Source organism: Tursiops truncatus, chromosome 14 (assembly GCF_011762595.2).
Source record: "Tursiops truncatus isolate mTurTru1 chromosome 14, mTurTru1.mat.Y, whole genome shotgun sequence".
In the NCBI taxonomy this organism is placed as follows: domain Eukaryota; kingdom Metazoa; phylum Chordata; class Mammalia; order Artiodactyla; family Delphinidae; genus Tursiops; species Tursiops truncatus.
Genome location: NC_047047.1, coordinates 75,805,185 through 75,821,181, shown reverse-complemented (window position 1 = coordinate 75,821,181; position 15,997 = coordinate 75,805,185). Strand labels below are relative to the sequence as shown.

The window sequence follows — 15,997 nt, the reverse complement described above, 5'->3', positions numbered from 1 at the left end:
TGTTATGGGCATCTGCCTTCTATTTGAGTACATGCAGTAAACAAATGTCTTTAAAGGAGGCATAGCCTGGTGAAAAGAAGATGATATATATATATATACACATAGCAACCAATTGCGGCAGCTTTCTCAAATACTGATATACAGATTGACTTCTTTATCATCAATTTGGATGTTTTAAAAAATATACAGATTTCCAAACTCCACCTTTGGAGATTCTGTTTTCGTAGGTTGAGAATCCCTGAATCTCAATTTTTAAAATGGCTCTTGATTTAATAACCACCAAATTAAATTTTAGTCGGTCTGTTTTTTGAGCCTAGTACTGGACATACATGCTGTGATGATCATGTTCACCCTCAAGAATCACGGTTATAAGGAAAAAGAAACGAACGCAAACCAAAACAACAGCATCAAGGAAGACAGAATATTTGGAGATATCCCAAAAAGAAAAAGAACATGTGAAGTATCTAAAAATTGCAAGTATTTACCTCATATAAAAGAATAGATTTAGGCTATTTGCTGACATAAGAATACAATTTACTGCATCTTGCTCGTACTGCTAAAAATAACTATCACTCAAGGTAGACACTTAATAATATACAGCTTTTATAGCAGAGTTCTATTAAAAATAAAAACATTGTTATATGGAGTACGGAGATACTCTGTTCCTTTACTTTGAGGAGAATAAAAGAAAATGGGTGCAATGTATATAGTAGGAGATACTACAGTTAGAAATTGCAATACCTCATGAAACAGAATGGTTAAACACTAATTTTTCTAATCATTTTTGGTAGAAACTTTCAAAATAAATATGTCCACGTTTGCTTTAGGGAACCAAATCAGCTTTCTAGAGCCAAAGGGGTCAATTATATCAGGGCAGATTTGTGCTGCTTAATCTTTTCTCCTAGCAACTTTAGAAAGGGAAAGACTTGACTTATAAAATAGGATGAAAAGAATTTAATGTTCTTTTCTCCACGTTTATCATGGCTTTTGACTTGTCCTTATATATTTAATAAATTTGTATCATAGGTACCATCAAATTTAAAACTAAAAAGGAACCAAGAGAGTATTTCTTTTACTTTCATGTTGTTGATGGTGAAACAGAGACTTAGAGATATTAAAAACCAGTTAGTGACACTCATCCTGGTTTTGGGGTGAGGACTAGGTTGGATTAGATCTAAAATTAATCCTGATGTAGCCCTAAAAAGTTCAGCCTTTAAAAAGATAGGCTGAGATGCTAGAAGGGACAGAATCACTGAAAAATTTTATTCTCTTTGATGCCTAAATAACCAATTTTAGTTACCCGACAACACTGGATAAATTGCTACAGTATGTATTATAGCCACTTGCTTCATATAACTCTACATCAATTATGAGGTTTTAAAAAGCTATAGATCATTAGATCTTGGAATTTTCAAAAGCATGGTCAGCCTCAATCCAAATAAACACTTATGTCTCTATCAGAAACTGAGAGGCCCTCCTACTCCAAAATGCAGACCATCATTTTTGATGTAGGTCATGCTCCCTGTACAAAAAATTTAATTTGTGACTAAAGCATTAAGTTTGCAGTGTAAATCAAAATAAACTGTTCAAAGGGAGAAAAATACTGAAATCTTATGCGAAGATTTCAATGACTACATATTTGAACAGAGTATTCCACTCCTCACCACTCCTCTGACACAAAATGAACAAACATCCTGATAGCAAACAGATTACATTTAGAAGCTGCTAATATATCACAAAGACAGTTTCTGAGGAATTAAATTCTTTTGTTAGCCAAATATTCTTGGTCCTGTTGTTAGCTATTGGGATGGCTATTGGGATGTGATAGTGCAAAGGAAAACCCTCTTGGCTACTGGCTGACCGCATGCAGGTTTACTGAAGGACTCGTCTAGCTTTCACTTATTTGCAACCAAGGCAAAGAACTTAAGACCAAGAATTCTTACTGCCTTCTGCCCATATTTTCCACTCTTGAACTTATCTACACACTCCCAATTCCAGGAGTTGCATTAGCCTACACGTCCCTAAAAGAACAGAACACAGCTTATCCTTCATTTTTTGTTTTTAATTTTAAGCTATCTGGGACAATTCAGGTGCTAATTATTTCTTTTCCTATATTGTTTTAGCATACTTTATCATTTTGATTTTAAGTTTCCCTGCTCAATCCTTCACCCATTTAAAATTTTCTTTTATCTCATCTTTGTTTTAACTTCACTGCTCTAATTTCTGAGTTTTGAATTCTCTCTCTCCTATTCCTGACAATTTTCATACTTATTTTATTTCTTCTTATTCAATTTTCTTTTAAAAACTAATTTTGTCTTCTTTTTTATCTTGGACTTATTGTGTTTTTAATTCTAATTTCCTGTAGTAACTACTATTTGTCTTTTTCAATAGTATCCTTAATACTTTTTTCCTTCCTCAAACTTTATTATTAAAATTTTATATTCTTTTTAATCAGTAATTTATCAGTCTATTTTCCCACTTTTTATTCTTATCTCAAATAGAAAAAAGTAAACCACCTTGCATTACAATAGCAGGCAGGAATCACAGCTCTATGGAAAGCAGCTGTAGAGAGGCCACCGCAAACAGAGGAAAGTTGTTTCTGCTCGGGTCCTCCTCTGACTTCCTTTAATAAATTATGTTTTCTAAAATTGACAATGGAGACAATTACAGTAAAGTTCATATGCATGCAAATTCTTTAAAATTTTTAAAATGTCTAAATACATTTTGATTCAAAGGGGTAATTTTCCTGCAAAAAAAGGGGGTTATATCGTCAATAAACCTTTCTCCTCTTAAAACATACTATTAATTCTTCTCAATGTCTTATAAATAAAATTTGAGGTTTCGAGAATAATTGAGTTATTCATAAAAATGAGAATGATAATAAGCTACTTGACAACAAAGCTATTAAACGTGGTGAAATTTACAGAATTTAATTGGTAAATAACTTTATTTCCCTAATTTGGTTCCAAAAGTATGTGCTTTAAAAAAAAAAAAAAGGCCGATTGAATTCTAGCTGGAATATAATGCAGATATGTTAATAAATGGGAATTGGGTAGCATTTTATTTCAAGCTGGCTTTTATATCAACTAATTCTTCAACTATTGCGGAAAAGTGGGACAAGAGAACAGATAAGCACAGAAACAGTATGGACAGATAAGATGTCCTGCCTCTAGTTCTAAAAGAAGAAAAAAATCTCACAAAATAAAAAGGTAACAAAAGCTGTAACCTTCTGGGGGGTCAGAAATTTGGCAATTTATTCTCCTTAAAGGCATGAGCAGAGTGTTTAATTCTACTTGATCTAATGACGAAAAGCTGGTTTACAGCCCGGTGTTATACAGTTACATTTACAGTTAGCCATAAATTCTGTTGAGGAAATATCTAGCCGGTATATAGTGTATATAAAACTGAAACATAAAAAATATATATAGTAGAGTAACAATAATACATACCTTAAGTGGATCTGCTAGCTCTGATAGCTGATTAATTTTCTGTTTAATTGCATCATACTTGTTTTCCGCTTCTATTTTCAGACTTTTAAAATGTTCCATATTCTCTTTTTGTTGTTCCATGTTTTTCTCAACCATTTTCATTTTGATTTTATTTTCTTGAGCTTCATCTTCCTGGCAACATTTACAGAGCATACAGAATTAGTTAAAACACTTTTAAGTAATCAAATAGAAAAACAGTACAAACAATTCTAGAAGAGGAGAAACTATAGGCTACAAGTAAATCAGATTAAAGACAAATACAAAGAACAAATTATGATATTTTTATACTCTTAATGGTAAATTAGGAGGTAGAAGAAATAGGTTCAAAAATAGAAAAGGATTACATTTAGAAGACAAACTACATTGTGCTTGAGGTCATAATCAAAAGGGGTAACTTTTATTCTATCTACTCACTTTTTCTTTCAAAATATAATGTATATAAATATATATCTTATGCCAGACAATGTGTTAGATGCTGAGTAAACAAAAATAAACAAGACACAGCCCATACCTTTAAGAAATTTAGTCTATCAATAAAAGTAATGAAAGCAGAAAAACACTGAGTGGAAAACCAGATTACTAATAAAAAATGAAGACAAATTCTTATTAGAGTAAAGCTCCATTGGTGCAGGGACTTGAACTGTTTTGTTCACTGTTGTGTCCCTCAGCATTTAACATGATGCCTGGTAGAGAGGAGACAATTGGTAAAAACTGATTCATTTTAACAAGACTCTGCAATCTATCTAATTCACTACTTATGGTAACCCAGAGAGCTGAGCTGAATGTCATAAAAAGATGTCTAAGAGAAATTAAAATAGAGTAATAAATATGCGGTGAATTAAAACCATTAACTTGGAAAAAAGAAAATAATGCCAAGAGGCCAACTTCAACTGACTAAAAGATATCACTAATATTGATACTGATTAATTCTGAAAAAACTGCTAGGTAGTTTGGTTTGAAAGGGCACTATTTACATAATAAACTCTGATAAAGTATTATTTCTTGTATCAACAGAAGAAGACAAAACCAATTACAATGCATGCAAGTTACATATACAAAATATTAAGGAACTTGAAGGCCATACACCAGGTAGTTTCTACCTTATTTGTAAATGGATATAGCAATCATAAAAAGTAGCCTCAAAAAAGGATTTTTTTATAAAGCTGAGAGTAGATACTCTTAACTTAAATGACAGATTTCTCCTTTAACATTACATTTAAATTGAGGAAAAGAATCTTACCAAGGTTGCAATATCTACAGACTGGTGTTCTTCTATATTCTCAAGTTCCCGAATTTCAGAAGTACTTCTTCTTATTTTCATCTTTTGAAAAACAGTATTTAGATTTTAGTAAATAGAAATAAATGAAAAATAAAAACCCTGGGCAAGGATGTATTAATCAACAAAGTTCTACTCTGCTTTATGTTACAGAAGGATTCCATAGTTAATGAAAGAGACATATTAGTATTAAATGAACCAAAGAAAAGTATGTATAAAGTCTGCCTTGATCACCATTATTGCTAATCCACTCTCATGCAAAGCAGATATAAGTACTCCACCTTAGCATTTAAAATGATGACAGTGTTGAGTCCACAGAGAAAGTACTTTCCTGAAACATCCAGTCTCAAGTTATGGAAAGATTACTCCAGTGGTTCTTAAAGTCCAATCCCACTATCTCCTGGGTGTCTCTGAGACTCTTTCAGAGGGTCCATGAAGTCAACACTATTTTCATAAAAACACTAAGGCATTATTTATTTAAAAGCCTTTTTTTTTAAAATTTATTTTATTTTATTTATTTTTGGCTGTGTTGGGTCTTTGTTGCTGCGCTCAGGCTTCTCATTGTGGTGGCTTCTCCTGTTGCAGAGCACGGGCTCTAGGTGCGCGGGCTTCAGTAGTTGTGGCACGTGGGGTCAGTAGCTGGGGTTCGCGGGCTCTAGAGCACAGGCTCAGTAGTTGTGGCGCACAGGCTTAGCTGCTCTCTGGCACATGGGATCTTCCCGGACCAGGGCTCAAACCCGTGTCCCCTGCATTGGCAGGAGGATTCTTAACCCCTGTGCCACCAGGGAAGCCTGGCATTACTTTTTTTTTTAAGACCAATTTTACTATGGATTTCTTACAGGTGTACAGGAGGTTTATAACTATGATGTGTAATATTGCAACAGACTGATTACAGAAGCTGATATGACAGTTCAGGTGAATTTTATTAAACCAGATGTTAGAGATTTTAAAAAATATAAAAAACGTCAATCTTTTTACTAAATCTTTTTGGTTTTGGAAAATAGTTATTTTTCATAAAAATGTTATTTATGCTAACACATAATGTACTTATTATTTTTAAATGAATTAATAAACATTCTTAAATTTTGCTTTAATTTTTAATAACATGAATACTGATAGATAAAACCCAAACAAGCAAAAGCTCTTTTAAGATTGTAAAGGGGCTTGAGGCCAAAATAGTTGAGAACTATTCATCTAACTAAATGAATGTTAAGACCTTAAAAATAACTTGGAAATGATTAAGTTGAGAAAACAAATGATGTTTTTTTACCTTTAACTCTTTATAATGCAGTTGGCACCTTCTAAGAAGTTCTTCATTGTGTTTAATATCCTTTTCAAGGGCAGACAAATGTTGCTGAAGATTTGATATCTGGGCTTTCTTATTTTCAACCTCATTCTCCAAGTCACTTAATAGAGAAGAGAGGGTAAAAAAATACTTTAAATTTACTTCTGAATATTACAAATATTTAGATCTTTACAAAGAAAACCCTATTTTTAATAGCTTTTTTGCAAAACCTATGCAGTTAACCAGTTCTCTATTCCTACCACGTAATTCAAAACATGAAAATACAGAGATTTCAAAAAACATCTAAACTGGAATTAAATTTTACTTACTTCATTAGTAAGTATTTATGATTTATCTGTGGTAGGCATTGTGCACAGTGATAGGCAGAGGTAGAAAAAAAATTAAGGCATAAAGGAATCAAACAAAAAGGCAAAACATCAGGAAATAAACCATAACATTGAAATGTAAATAGGACACTGCACTATATGTCCACAATACGACGGGAACCTAAGAGTAAGTCTGGGAGAAGTGACAACTGACTTGTGTTCTCTGAAGTTTTCACCAGATGGACCACCTAGAGAAGATGGAAAGAAATACACGAAGGCACAAAGAGGTGAAAAACAAATAAGACTGAAGGTCAGCTCAACATTTCCTGTGGTGAATAAATGCTATGAATGTGTGGGGAGTGAAAGGGAAGGAGAGGAGGACAATGAAAAGAGGTGGAGGGAAAGGTCGGCAGATGCCAAAGCCATAAGGGGTCTCTATGCCAGCAGAGGCAACTGTCTTTCAGAAGTGATCTTTTCCTGTTTCACTGACTCTGTCTTCTAAAACTCTGTGCCTGGTGGAAGAGAACCACCTGTGCAATTAAGAACAACTCTTCTCTGATAAAGAGAGTACGCCAGATTTCACTAAGATGCACACTTTTCCACATTTTAACATCTCTGAATTCTGAAATCATCTTCCAGTCCATGGTTCAACTATCAATACTTTTCTTTTTTACTGGTATATAAAATAACAGAGCATCTTAAATTTGATGAACTATTAGAACCGTGCTACCTTGTGGAATTCTCAAAATTAAAAACAAAAATCAATGATGTTAGCTGAATGAATGATAAACAAATGAGAAAAAGAAAAAGAGGAGAATAAGTGTGGTATTTCTGGTAAAAATGGAGCCAGAGGCAAAAACTGTTTCAGAGCCATCTTTCATCAACAGGAACCTGCCAGTGCTGAGTTGATGAGGGTACAGAAAAGCCTACTTCATATATTCATAGTGTGGGAGGGGGTTAGGGAATCAATTGCTCTGTAGTCATTTGACAATTGCTATTAAATGATCAACTTATATAATAATAAAATAAAATTTAAATATTTATTTTAATAAATATTAAGGCTCATTTAGTATTATTAAGTGTTAAAAATATTAGTAATTGTTTAATGTTATTAAATATTTAAAATCAGGTCATAAATTGTATGTTAATAAAACAATGAATTTTAAAATTTTTAAATTCACACATTCTTTGACTCAGCATTTTCACCATTTAGAATTTAATCTATGCACATACTTTCAGAAGTATGCCATGATACACATGTGCGTTCTCACTGCAGCACTGCTATAGTAGGAGAAAACTGCAGATAACACGTATGTCCATCAACAGGAACTGGTCAGGTAGATTATGGAACAGCCATACCAAGGGGCAGCTCTAAGTGTCCTGATATGGAACAATCTCCAAGATATAATATTAAGACAAAAAGCAAGACACAGAAACCATATGTGTACTTATACACAGCACAAATGGATGAACCTTGAAAACATTATACCTAAGTGGGGGGCAAAGGACTTCACTTTTCATTGCATTCATTTCTGTACTGTTTGAATTTTCTCACCATATGCCTATATTACTTTTAATCATTTTTAAAATGTCAACAGGGACTGTGGAGAGATGGAATTATAAGCTACTTTTGTTTTCCAATTTATATTTTCTGTATTTAAAAAACACCAGTGAATTATTTTAAATTTCCAAATATCAGACAACTATCATACTGGTTCAGGTCAAAACAGATGACACAAATATCATGTATCATGATAACTTAGTACATTTTCAATCAATAAAGTTTATCAAGGTGAGAAACAATTTTTAAAAAACCAATGTTCACCTGGCTTTTAAAACAAAAGCTCTGTCCACTACACATTGATGCAAATATTTTAGCTAAAAATGAAGCCAATTATTAACTTCATAAGTAAGTCTTAAACCATTACTACTAAAATGCTAGAATCAGGGATCCTGATTTGCTGCTGATACACTTACTACCTTTTCCAAGAATGTCATACTTTTTTTAAAGATGTGGAACACAAATGCACAAGGCATTTTTTGTTGAAAGAAAAAGCATGAATTACACACAGTAACATTACCATGATATTGTTTATACATTTACATTCATGTTTGCTTGAGTACTATATAATTTAGTCTTACCCAGTTAAGAATTAGAGGGGCCTGATTTAAATGTCATGGCACAGCGGACAAAAATTTATCACTTTACAGGTCACTTTTATACAGGTACGTTCAGACATTGATGAATTTTCATCTATCCTATCACAAAGATTCAGTGTCAATTTAAAATGTGTGTTGAGTGCTGTAATAACAAGTTGCAGATCATTCAACAGTTTTCTGTTGCTAAAAAAGAAATTTTACTAAACTTCCCAATATCCACTATGGTTATTTTGCTTTATGCTGCTCTCATAGTCATACAAAAATAACTAATATAATTTGAAAATCAGATATCTATTTTAAAAAAACCTCATTTCCCCCTATCTATAAAAGCCATTTAGAATACTTTCACCTTTACTCAGTTTTCTTAGATAGTGCTTTTACCTAAGTTCTATGTTCTTCTGCTTGAGGTCTTCTAGGTCACTAATTCAGCTCCACCTTATCAATTCATCAACTGATAGTTCAGTTGGGAAAATCATGCTTTTTTCATACCAAAAATTCTTTTTGCACACGTTTGAATCTTATTAAGTACCTTTAGCTTTTTGTTTGGCTTTTCACTGCATCTCCTCTAGCAACTCTATCTCCCTAAGCATTTGATCTAACGGTGCCGACTGATTTTTCTTCTAGAACAGTGTGACTCAAAGTACCAGGCAGAGACACAGCAAGGACCTTGAGCCAGAATGTATACCCAGCACACTTGTACTCTCGCTGAGAAAAATCAGCAAAACTAAACAATGGTATAGTGATGTAGCTGATTTACATTCTGAGTTAAGCTCCTTACCTCCTTGCAGACAGGTAATAATCAATGTTCAGACCAGCTCATCAAGCCCAGAATACTGTCATCAAAGTCATGATGGAAAATAACCATCAATCTAGAATTCTACATCCAGCTAAATGATCTTTTAAGACCAAACAGATTACTCACAATTCTTCACTGACATAACTACTAATAGAGTAATATGAAAAGAAATGAACCCCAAAGAACTAGTGGGAATAATACAGTAAAGCTAAACTGGACACTAACCTTATTTCAGAATCCACATCTCTGCTGAGAAACTTAGGTCTTGTATATTCAGATGAATAATAACGCCCTGCAAAAACTTGATCACCATCAGCAGTAAAAGCTTCTCTACAATTCTTGGGTGGCTTTTGGGACTGCATTACTGCACGAGCTACAGAATTATTCTAAAAAAACAGAGGGGAAAATACATTTTAAAAATATGCCAAAGCATTTCTGTTGTATGTAATTTCAAAATATTACCTAAATTACCAAAAATTTTGGTAATAGGTATTACCAAAAATACCTATTCAAGTATTTTTATTTAAACATTCAAATGAAATAATTCCATGAGAAAAATAAAATAATTTAAAAAACAACTTTCAAGATTCAAAGAATTAAACTATTGAGTCTTAAAAACATAAGAAATGATGTTTTATGACAAACTGATATTTTTTTTGAATTTTATTTATTTTTTATACAGCAGGTTCTTACTAATCATACATTTTATACATACCAGTGTATATATGTCAATCCCAATCTCTCAATTCATCACACAACACCACCACCCCCCGCCCCGCCACTCTCCCCACTTGGTGTCCCTACCATTGTTCTCTACATCTGTGTCTCTTATTTCTGCCCTGCAAACCGGTTCATCTGTACCATTTTTCTAGGTTCCACATATATGCGTTAATATACGAAATTTGTTTTTCTCTTTCTGACTTACTTCACTCTGTATGACAGTCTCTAGATCAATCCAAGTCTCTACAAATGACCCAATTTCGTTCCTTTTCATGGCTGAGTAATATTCCATTGTGTATATGTACCAAATCTTCTTTATCCATTCGTCTGTCAATGCACATTTAGGTTGCTTCCATGACCTGGCTGGTGTAAACAGTGCTGCAATGAACAATGGAGGGCATGTGTCTTTTTGAATTATGGTTTTCTCTGGGTATATGCCCAGTAGTGGGATTGCTGGGTAATACAGTCATTCTATTTTTAGTTTTTCAAGGAACCTCCATACTGTTCTCCATAGTGGCTGTATCAATTTACATTCCCACCAAGCGTGCAAGAGGGTTCCCTTTTCTCCACACCCTCTCTAGCATTTGTTGTTTGTAGATCTTCTGATGGTGCCTATTCTAACTGGTGTGAGGTGATACCTCATTGTAGTTTTGCTTTGCATTTCTCTAATATTTAGTGATGTTGAGCAGCTTTTCATGTGCGTCTTGGCCATCTGTATATCTTCTTTGGAGAAATGTCTATTTAGGTCTTCTGCTCATTTTTTGATTGTTTTTTTTCTTAATATTGAGCTGCATGAGCTGTTTATGTATTTTGGAGATTAATCCTTTGCCCGTTGATTCATTTGCAAATATTTTCTCCCATTCTGAGGGTTGTCTTTTCGTCTTGTTTGTAGTTTCCTTTGCTGTGCAAAAGCTTTTAAGTTTCATTAGGTCCCATTTGTTTATTTTTATTTCCATTACCCTAAGAGGTGGATAAAAAAAAATCTTGCTGTGATTTATGTCGCAGAGTGTTCGTCCTATGTTTTCCTCTAAGAGTTTTAGAGTGTCCGGTCTTACATTTAGGTCTCTAAATCATTTTGAGTTTATTTTTGTGTATGGTGTTAGGGAGTGTTCTAATTTCATTCTTTTACATGTAGCTGTCCAGTTTTCCCAGCACCACTTATTGAAGAGACTGTCTTTTCTCCATTGTATATCCTTGCCTCCTTTGTCATAGATTAGTTGACCATAGATGCATGAGTTTATCTCTGGGCTTTCTATCCTGTTCCATTGATCTATATTTCTGTTTTTGTACCAGTACCATATTGTCTTGATGACTGTAGCTTTGTAGTATAGTCTGAAGTAAGGGAGTCTGATTCTTCCAGCTCCATTTCTTCTCCTTGAGATTGCTTTGGCTATTCGGGGTCTTTTATGTCTCCATACAAATTTTAAGATTTTTTGTTCTAGTTCTGTAAAAAAATGCCACTGTTAAATTGATAGGGATTGCACTGAATCTGTAGATTGCTTTGGATAGTACAGTCATTTTCACAATCTTGATTCTTCCAATCCAAGAACATGGTATATCTCTCCATCTGCTTGTGTCATCTTTGATTTCTTTCATCAGTGTCTTATAGTTTACTGAGTACAGGTCTTTTACCTCCCTAGGTAGGTTTATTCCTAGGTATTTGATTCTTTTTGTTGCAGTGGTGAATGGGATTGTTCCCTTAATTTCTGTTCTGATCTTTCGTTGTTAGTGTATAGGAATACAAGATTTCTGTGCATTAATTTTGTATCCTGCAACTTTACCAAATCCATTGATTAGCTCTAGTAGTTTTCTGGTGGCATTTTTAGGATTCTCCATGTATAGTATCATGTCATCTGCAAACAGTGACAGTTTTACTTTTTATTTTCCACTGTGTATTACTTTTATTTCTTTTTCTTCTCTGATTGCTGTGGCTAGGACTTCCAAAACTATGTTGAATATAGTGGTGAGATGGACATCCTTGTCTTGTTCCTGATCTTAGAGGAAATGCTTTCAGTTTTTCACCACTGAGAATGATGTCTGCTGTGGGTCTGTCTTATATGGCCTTTATTATGTTGAGGTGGGTTCCCTCTATGCCCACTTCCTGGAGAGTTTTTATCATAAATGGGTGTTGAATTTTGTAAAAAGCTTTTTCTGAACCTATTGAGATGATCAAATGGTTTTTATTCTTCAATTTATTAATATGTTGTATCACATTGACTAATTTGAGTATATCGAAGAAGCCTTGCACCCCTGGGATAAATCCCACTTGATCATGGTGTATGATCCTTTTAACGTGTTGCTGGATTCTGTTTGCTAGTATTTTGTTGAGGATTTTTGCATCTATATTCATCAGTGATATTGGTCTTTAATTTTCTTTTTTTGTAGTATCTTTGTCTGGTTTTGGTATCAGGGTGATGGTGGCCTTATAGAATGGGTTTGGGAGTGTTCCTTCCTCTGCAATTTTTTGGAAGAGTTTGAGAAGGATGGGTGTTAGCTATTCCCTAAATGTTTGATAGAATTCACCTGTGAAGTCATCTGGTCCTGGACTTTTGTTTGTTGGAAGATTTTTAATCACAGTTTCAAGTTCATTACTTGTGATTAGTCTGTTCATATTTTCTATTTCTTCCTGGTTCAGTCTTGGAAGGTTATACCTTTCTAAGAATTTGTCCATTTCTTCCAGGTTGTCCATTTTATTGGCATAGAGTTGCTTGTAGTAGTCTCTTAGGATGCTTTGTATTTCTGTGGTGTCTGTTGTAACTTCTCCTTTTTCATTTCTAATTTTATTGATTGGAGTCGTCTCCCTCTTTTTCTTGATGAGTCTGGCTAATGGTTTATCAATTTTGTGTATCTTCTCAAAGAACCATCTTTTTTTTTTTTTTTTTTTTTTCAGTACGCGGGCCTCTCCCAATGCGGAGCACAGGCTCCGGACACGCAGGCCCAGCGGCCATGGCTCACGGGCCCAGCCGCTCCGTGGCATGTGGGATCCTCCCGGACTGGGGCACGAACCCGTGTCCCCTGCATCAGCAGGCGGACTCTCAACCACTGCGCCACCAGGGAAGCCCCAAGAACCATCTTTTAGTTTTATTGATCTTTGCTATTGTTTTGTTTCTATTTCATTTATTTCTGCTCTGATCTTTATGATTTCTTTCCTTCTACTAACTTTGGGTTTTGTTTGTTCTTCTTTCTCTAGTTCCTTTAGGTGTAAGGTTAGATTGTTTATTTGAGATTTTTCTTGTTTCTTCAGGTAGGCTTGTAGTGCTATAAACTTCCCTCTTAGAACTGCTTTTGCTGCATTCCATAGGTTTTGGATTGTCTTGTGTTCATTGTCCTTTGTCTCTAGGTATTTTTTAATTTCCTCTTTGATTTCTTCAGTGCTCTCTTGGTTATTTAGTAACGTATAAAATAACCTCCAAGTATTTGTGTTTTTTACATTTTTTCCCCTGTAATTGATTTCTAATCTAATAGCATTGTGGTCAGAAAAGATGCTTGATATGATTTCAATCTTCTTAAATTTACTAAGTCTTGATTTGTGACACAAGATGTGATCTATCCTGGAGAATGTTCCATGCGCACTTGAGAAGAAAGTGTAATCTGCTGTTTTTGGATGGAATGTCCTATAAATATCAATTAAATCTATCTGGTCTATTATGTCATTTAAAGCTTGTGTTTCCTTATTAATTTTCTGTTTGGATGATCTGTCCATTGTTGTAAGTGAGGTGTTAAAGTCCCTCACTATTATTGTGTTATTTTCGACTTCCTCTTTTATAGCTGTTAGCAGTTGCCTTATGTATTGAGGTGCTCCTATGTTGGGTGTATATATATTTATAATTGTTACATCTTCTTTTTGGATTGATCCCTTTATCATTATGTAGTGTCCTCCCTTGTCCCTTGTATGCGTCCCTAGGTCTGAAATGGGTCTGTTGTAGACAGTATATATATGGGTCTTGTTTTTGTATCCATTCAGTGAGCCTGTGTCTTTTGGTTGGAGCATTTAATCCATTCACGTTTAAGGTAATTATCGATATGTATGCTCCTATTACCATTTTCTTAATTTTTATGGGTTTGTTTTTGTAGGTCCTTTTCTTCTCTTGTGTTTCTCACTTAGAGAAGTTCCTTTAGCATTTGTTGTAGAGCTGGTTTATGGTGCTGAATTCTCTTAGCTTTTGCTTGTGTGTAAAGCTTTTGATTTCTCCATCAACTCTGAATGAGATACTTGCTGGGTAGAGTAATATTGATTGTACGTTTTCCCTTTCATCACTTTAAATATATCATGCTACTCCCTTGTGGCTTGTAGAGCTTCTGCTGAGAAATCAGCTGTTAACCTTATGGGTGTTCTCTAGTATGATATTTATCATTTTCCCTTGTTGCTGTCAATAATTTTTATTTTTATTTAATTTTTGTACGTTTGATTACTATGTGTCTTGGCGTGTTTCTCCTTGGGTTTACCCTGTCTGGGACTCTCTGTGTTTCCTGGACTTGGGTGACTATTTCCTTTCCCATGTTAGGGAAGTTTTTCACTATAATCACTTCAAATATTTTCTCTGGTCCTTTCTCTCTCTCTCTCTCTTCTCCCCTGGGACCACTGTAATGCGAATGTTGCTACATTTAATGGTGTCCCAGGGGTCTCTTAGGCTGTCTTCATTTCTTTTTGTTCTTTTTTCTTTATTCTGTTCCACAGCAGTGAATTCCACCATTCTGTCTTCCAGGTCACTTATCCGTTCTTCTGCCTCAGTTATTCTGCTATTGATTCCTTGTAGTGTATTTTTTATTTCAGTTATTGTACTGTTCATCACTGTTTGTTTGTTCTTTAATTCTTCTAGGTCTTTGTTAAACATTTCTTGCATCTTCTCAATCTTTGCCTCCATTCTTTTCCAAGGTCCTGGATCATCTTCACTATCATTATTCTGAATTCTTTTTCTGGAAGGTTGCCTATCCCCACTTCATTTAGTTATTTTTCTGGGGTTTTATCTTTTTCCTTCATCTGGTACAAAGTCCTCTGCCTTTTCATTTTGTCTATCTTTCTGTGAATGTGGTTTTCCTTCCACAGGCTGCAGAACTGTAGTTCTTCTTGCTTCTGCTGTCTGACCTTTGGTGGATGAGGCTATCTAAGAGGCTTGTGCAGGTTTCCTGATGGGAGGGACTGGTGGTGGGTAGAACTGGGTGTTGCTCTGGTGGGCAGAGCTCACTAAAACTTTAATCCTGTTTTCTGCTGATGGGTGGGGCTGGGTTCCCTCTCTGTTGGTTGTTTGCCCTGTGGCGACCCAGCACTGGAGTCTTCCCAGCTCTTTGGTGGGGTATTGGCTGACTCTGGGAGGGCTCATGCCAAGGAGTACTTCCCAGAACTTCTGCTGCCAGTGTCCTTGTCCCCACGGCGAGCCACAGCCAACCCCCACCTCTGCAGGAGACCCTCCCACACTAGCAGGGAGGTCTGGTTCAGTCTCCTATGGGGGTCACTGCTCCTTCCCCTGGGTCCTGATGTACACACTACTTTGTGTGTGCCCTCTAAGAATGGAGTCTCTGTTTCTCCCAGTCCTGTCGAAGTCCTGCAATCAAATCCTGCTAGCCTTCAAAGTCTGATTCTCTAGGAATTCCTCCTCCCATTGCCAGAACCCCAGGTTGGGAAGCCTGACGTGGGGCTCAGAACCTTCACTCCAGTGGGTGGAGTTCTATGGTATAAGTGTTCTCCAGTTTGTGAGTCACCCACGCAGCCGTTATGGGATTTGATTTTATTGTGATTGCACCCCTCCTACCGTCTCATTGCAGCTTCTCCTTTGTCTTTGGATGTGGGGTATCTTTTTTGTAAGATACCAGATACTGGTCAGTTCCAGTGTCTTCCTGTCGATGACTGTTCAGCAGTTAGTTGTGATTCTGGGGCTCTCGCAAGAGGGAGTGAGCACACGTCCTTCTACTCCGCCATCTTGAACGAATCTCCCTGATAAGATTTTA

General features: G+C 35.3%; 1 protein-coding gene across 6 annotated transcripts in view; it reads right to left on the bottom strand.

The window, feature by feature from the left end:
- Positions 1 to 15,997, bottom strand: part of SMC6 (structural maintenance of chromosomes 6) — an 80,343-nt gene that overhangs the window by 25,495 nt on the left and 38,851 nt on the right. For all 6 annotated transcript variants that reach the window (XR_012325805.1, XR_012325806.1, XR_002177926.3 and 3 more), the window contains exons 17-20: positions 9,557 to 9,717; positions 6,035 to 6,170; positions 4,729 to 4,809; positions 3,450 to 3,620 (exon numbers count right to left, since the gene is read on the bottom strand). Coding sequence is in view for 3 of the 6 variants with exons in the window: in XM_019943249.3 (XP_019798808.1) it covers positions 3,450 to 3,620; positions 4,729 to 4,809; positions 6,035 to 6,170; positions 9,557 to 9,717 (549 nt within the window). In the remaining 3 variants the exon portion in view is untranslated. The remainder of the gene's footprint in view (positions 1 to 3,449; positions 3,621 to 4,728; positions 4,810 to 6,034; positions 6,171 to 9,556; positions 9,718 to 15,997) is intronic.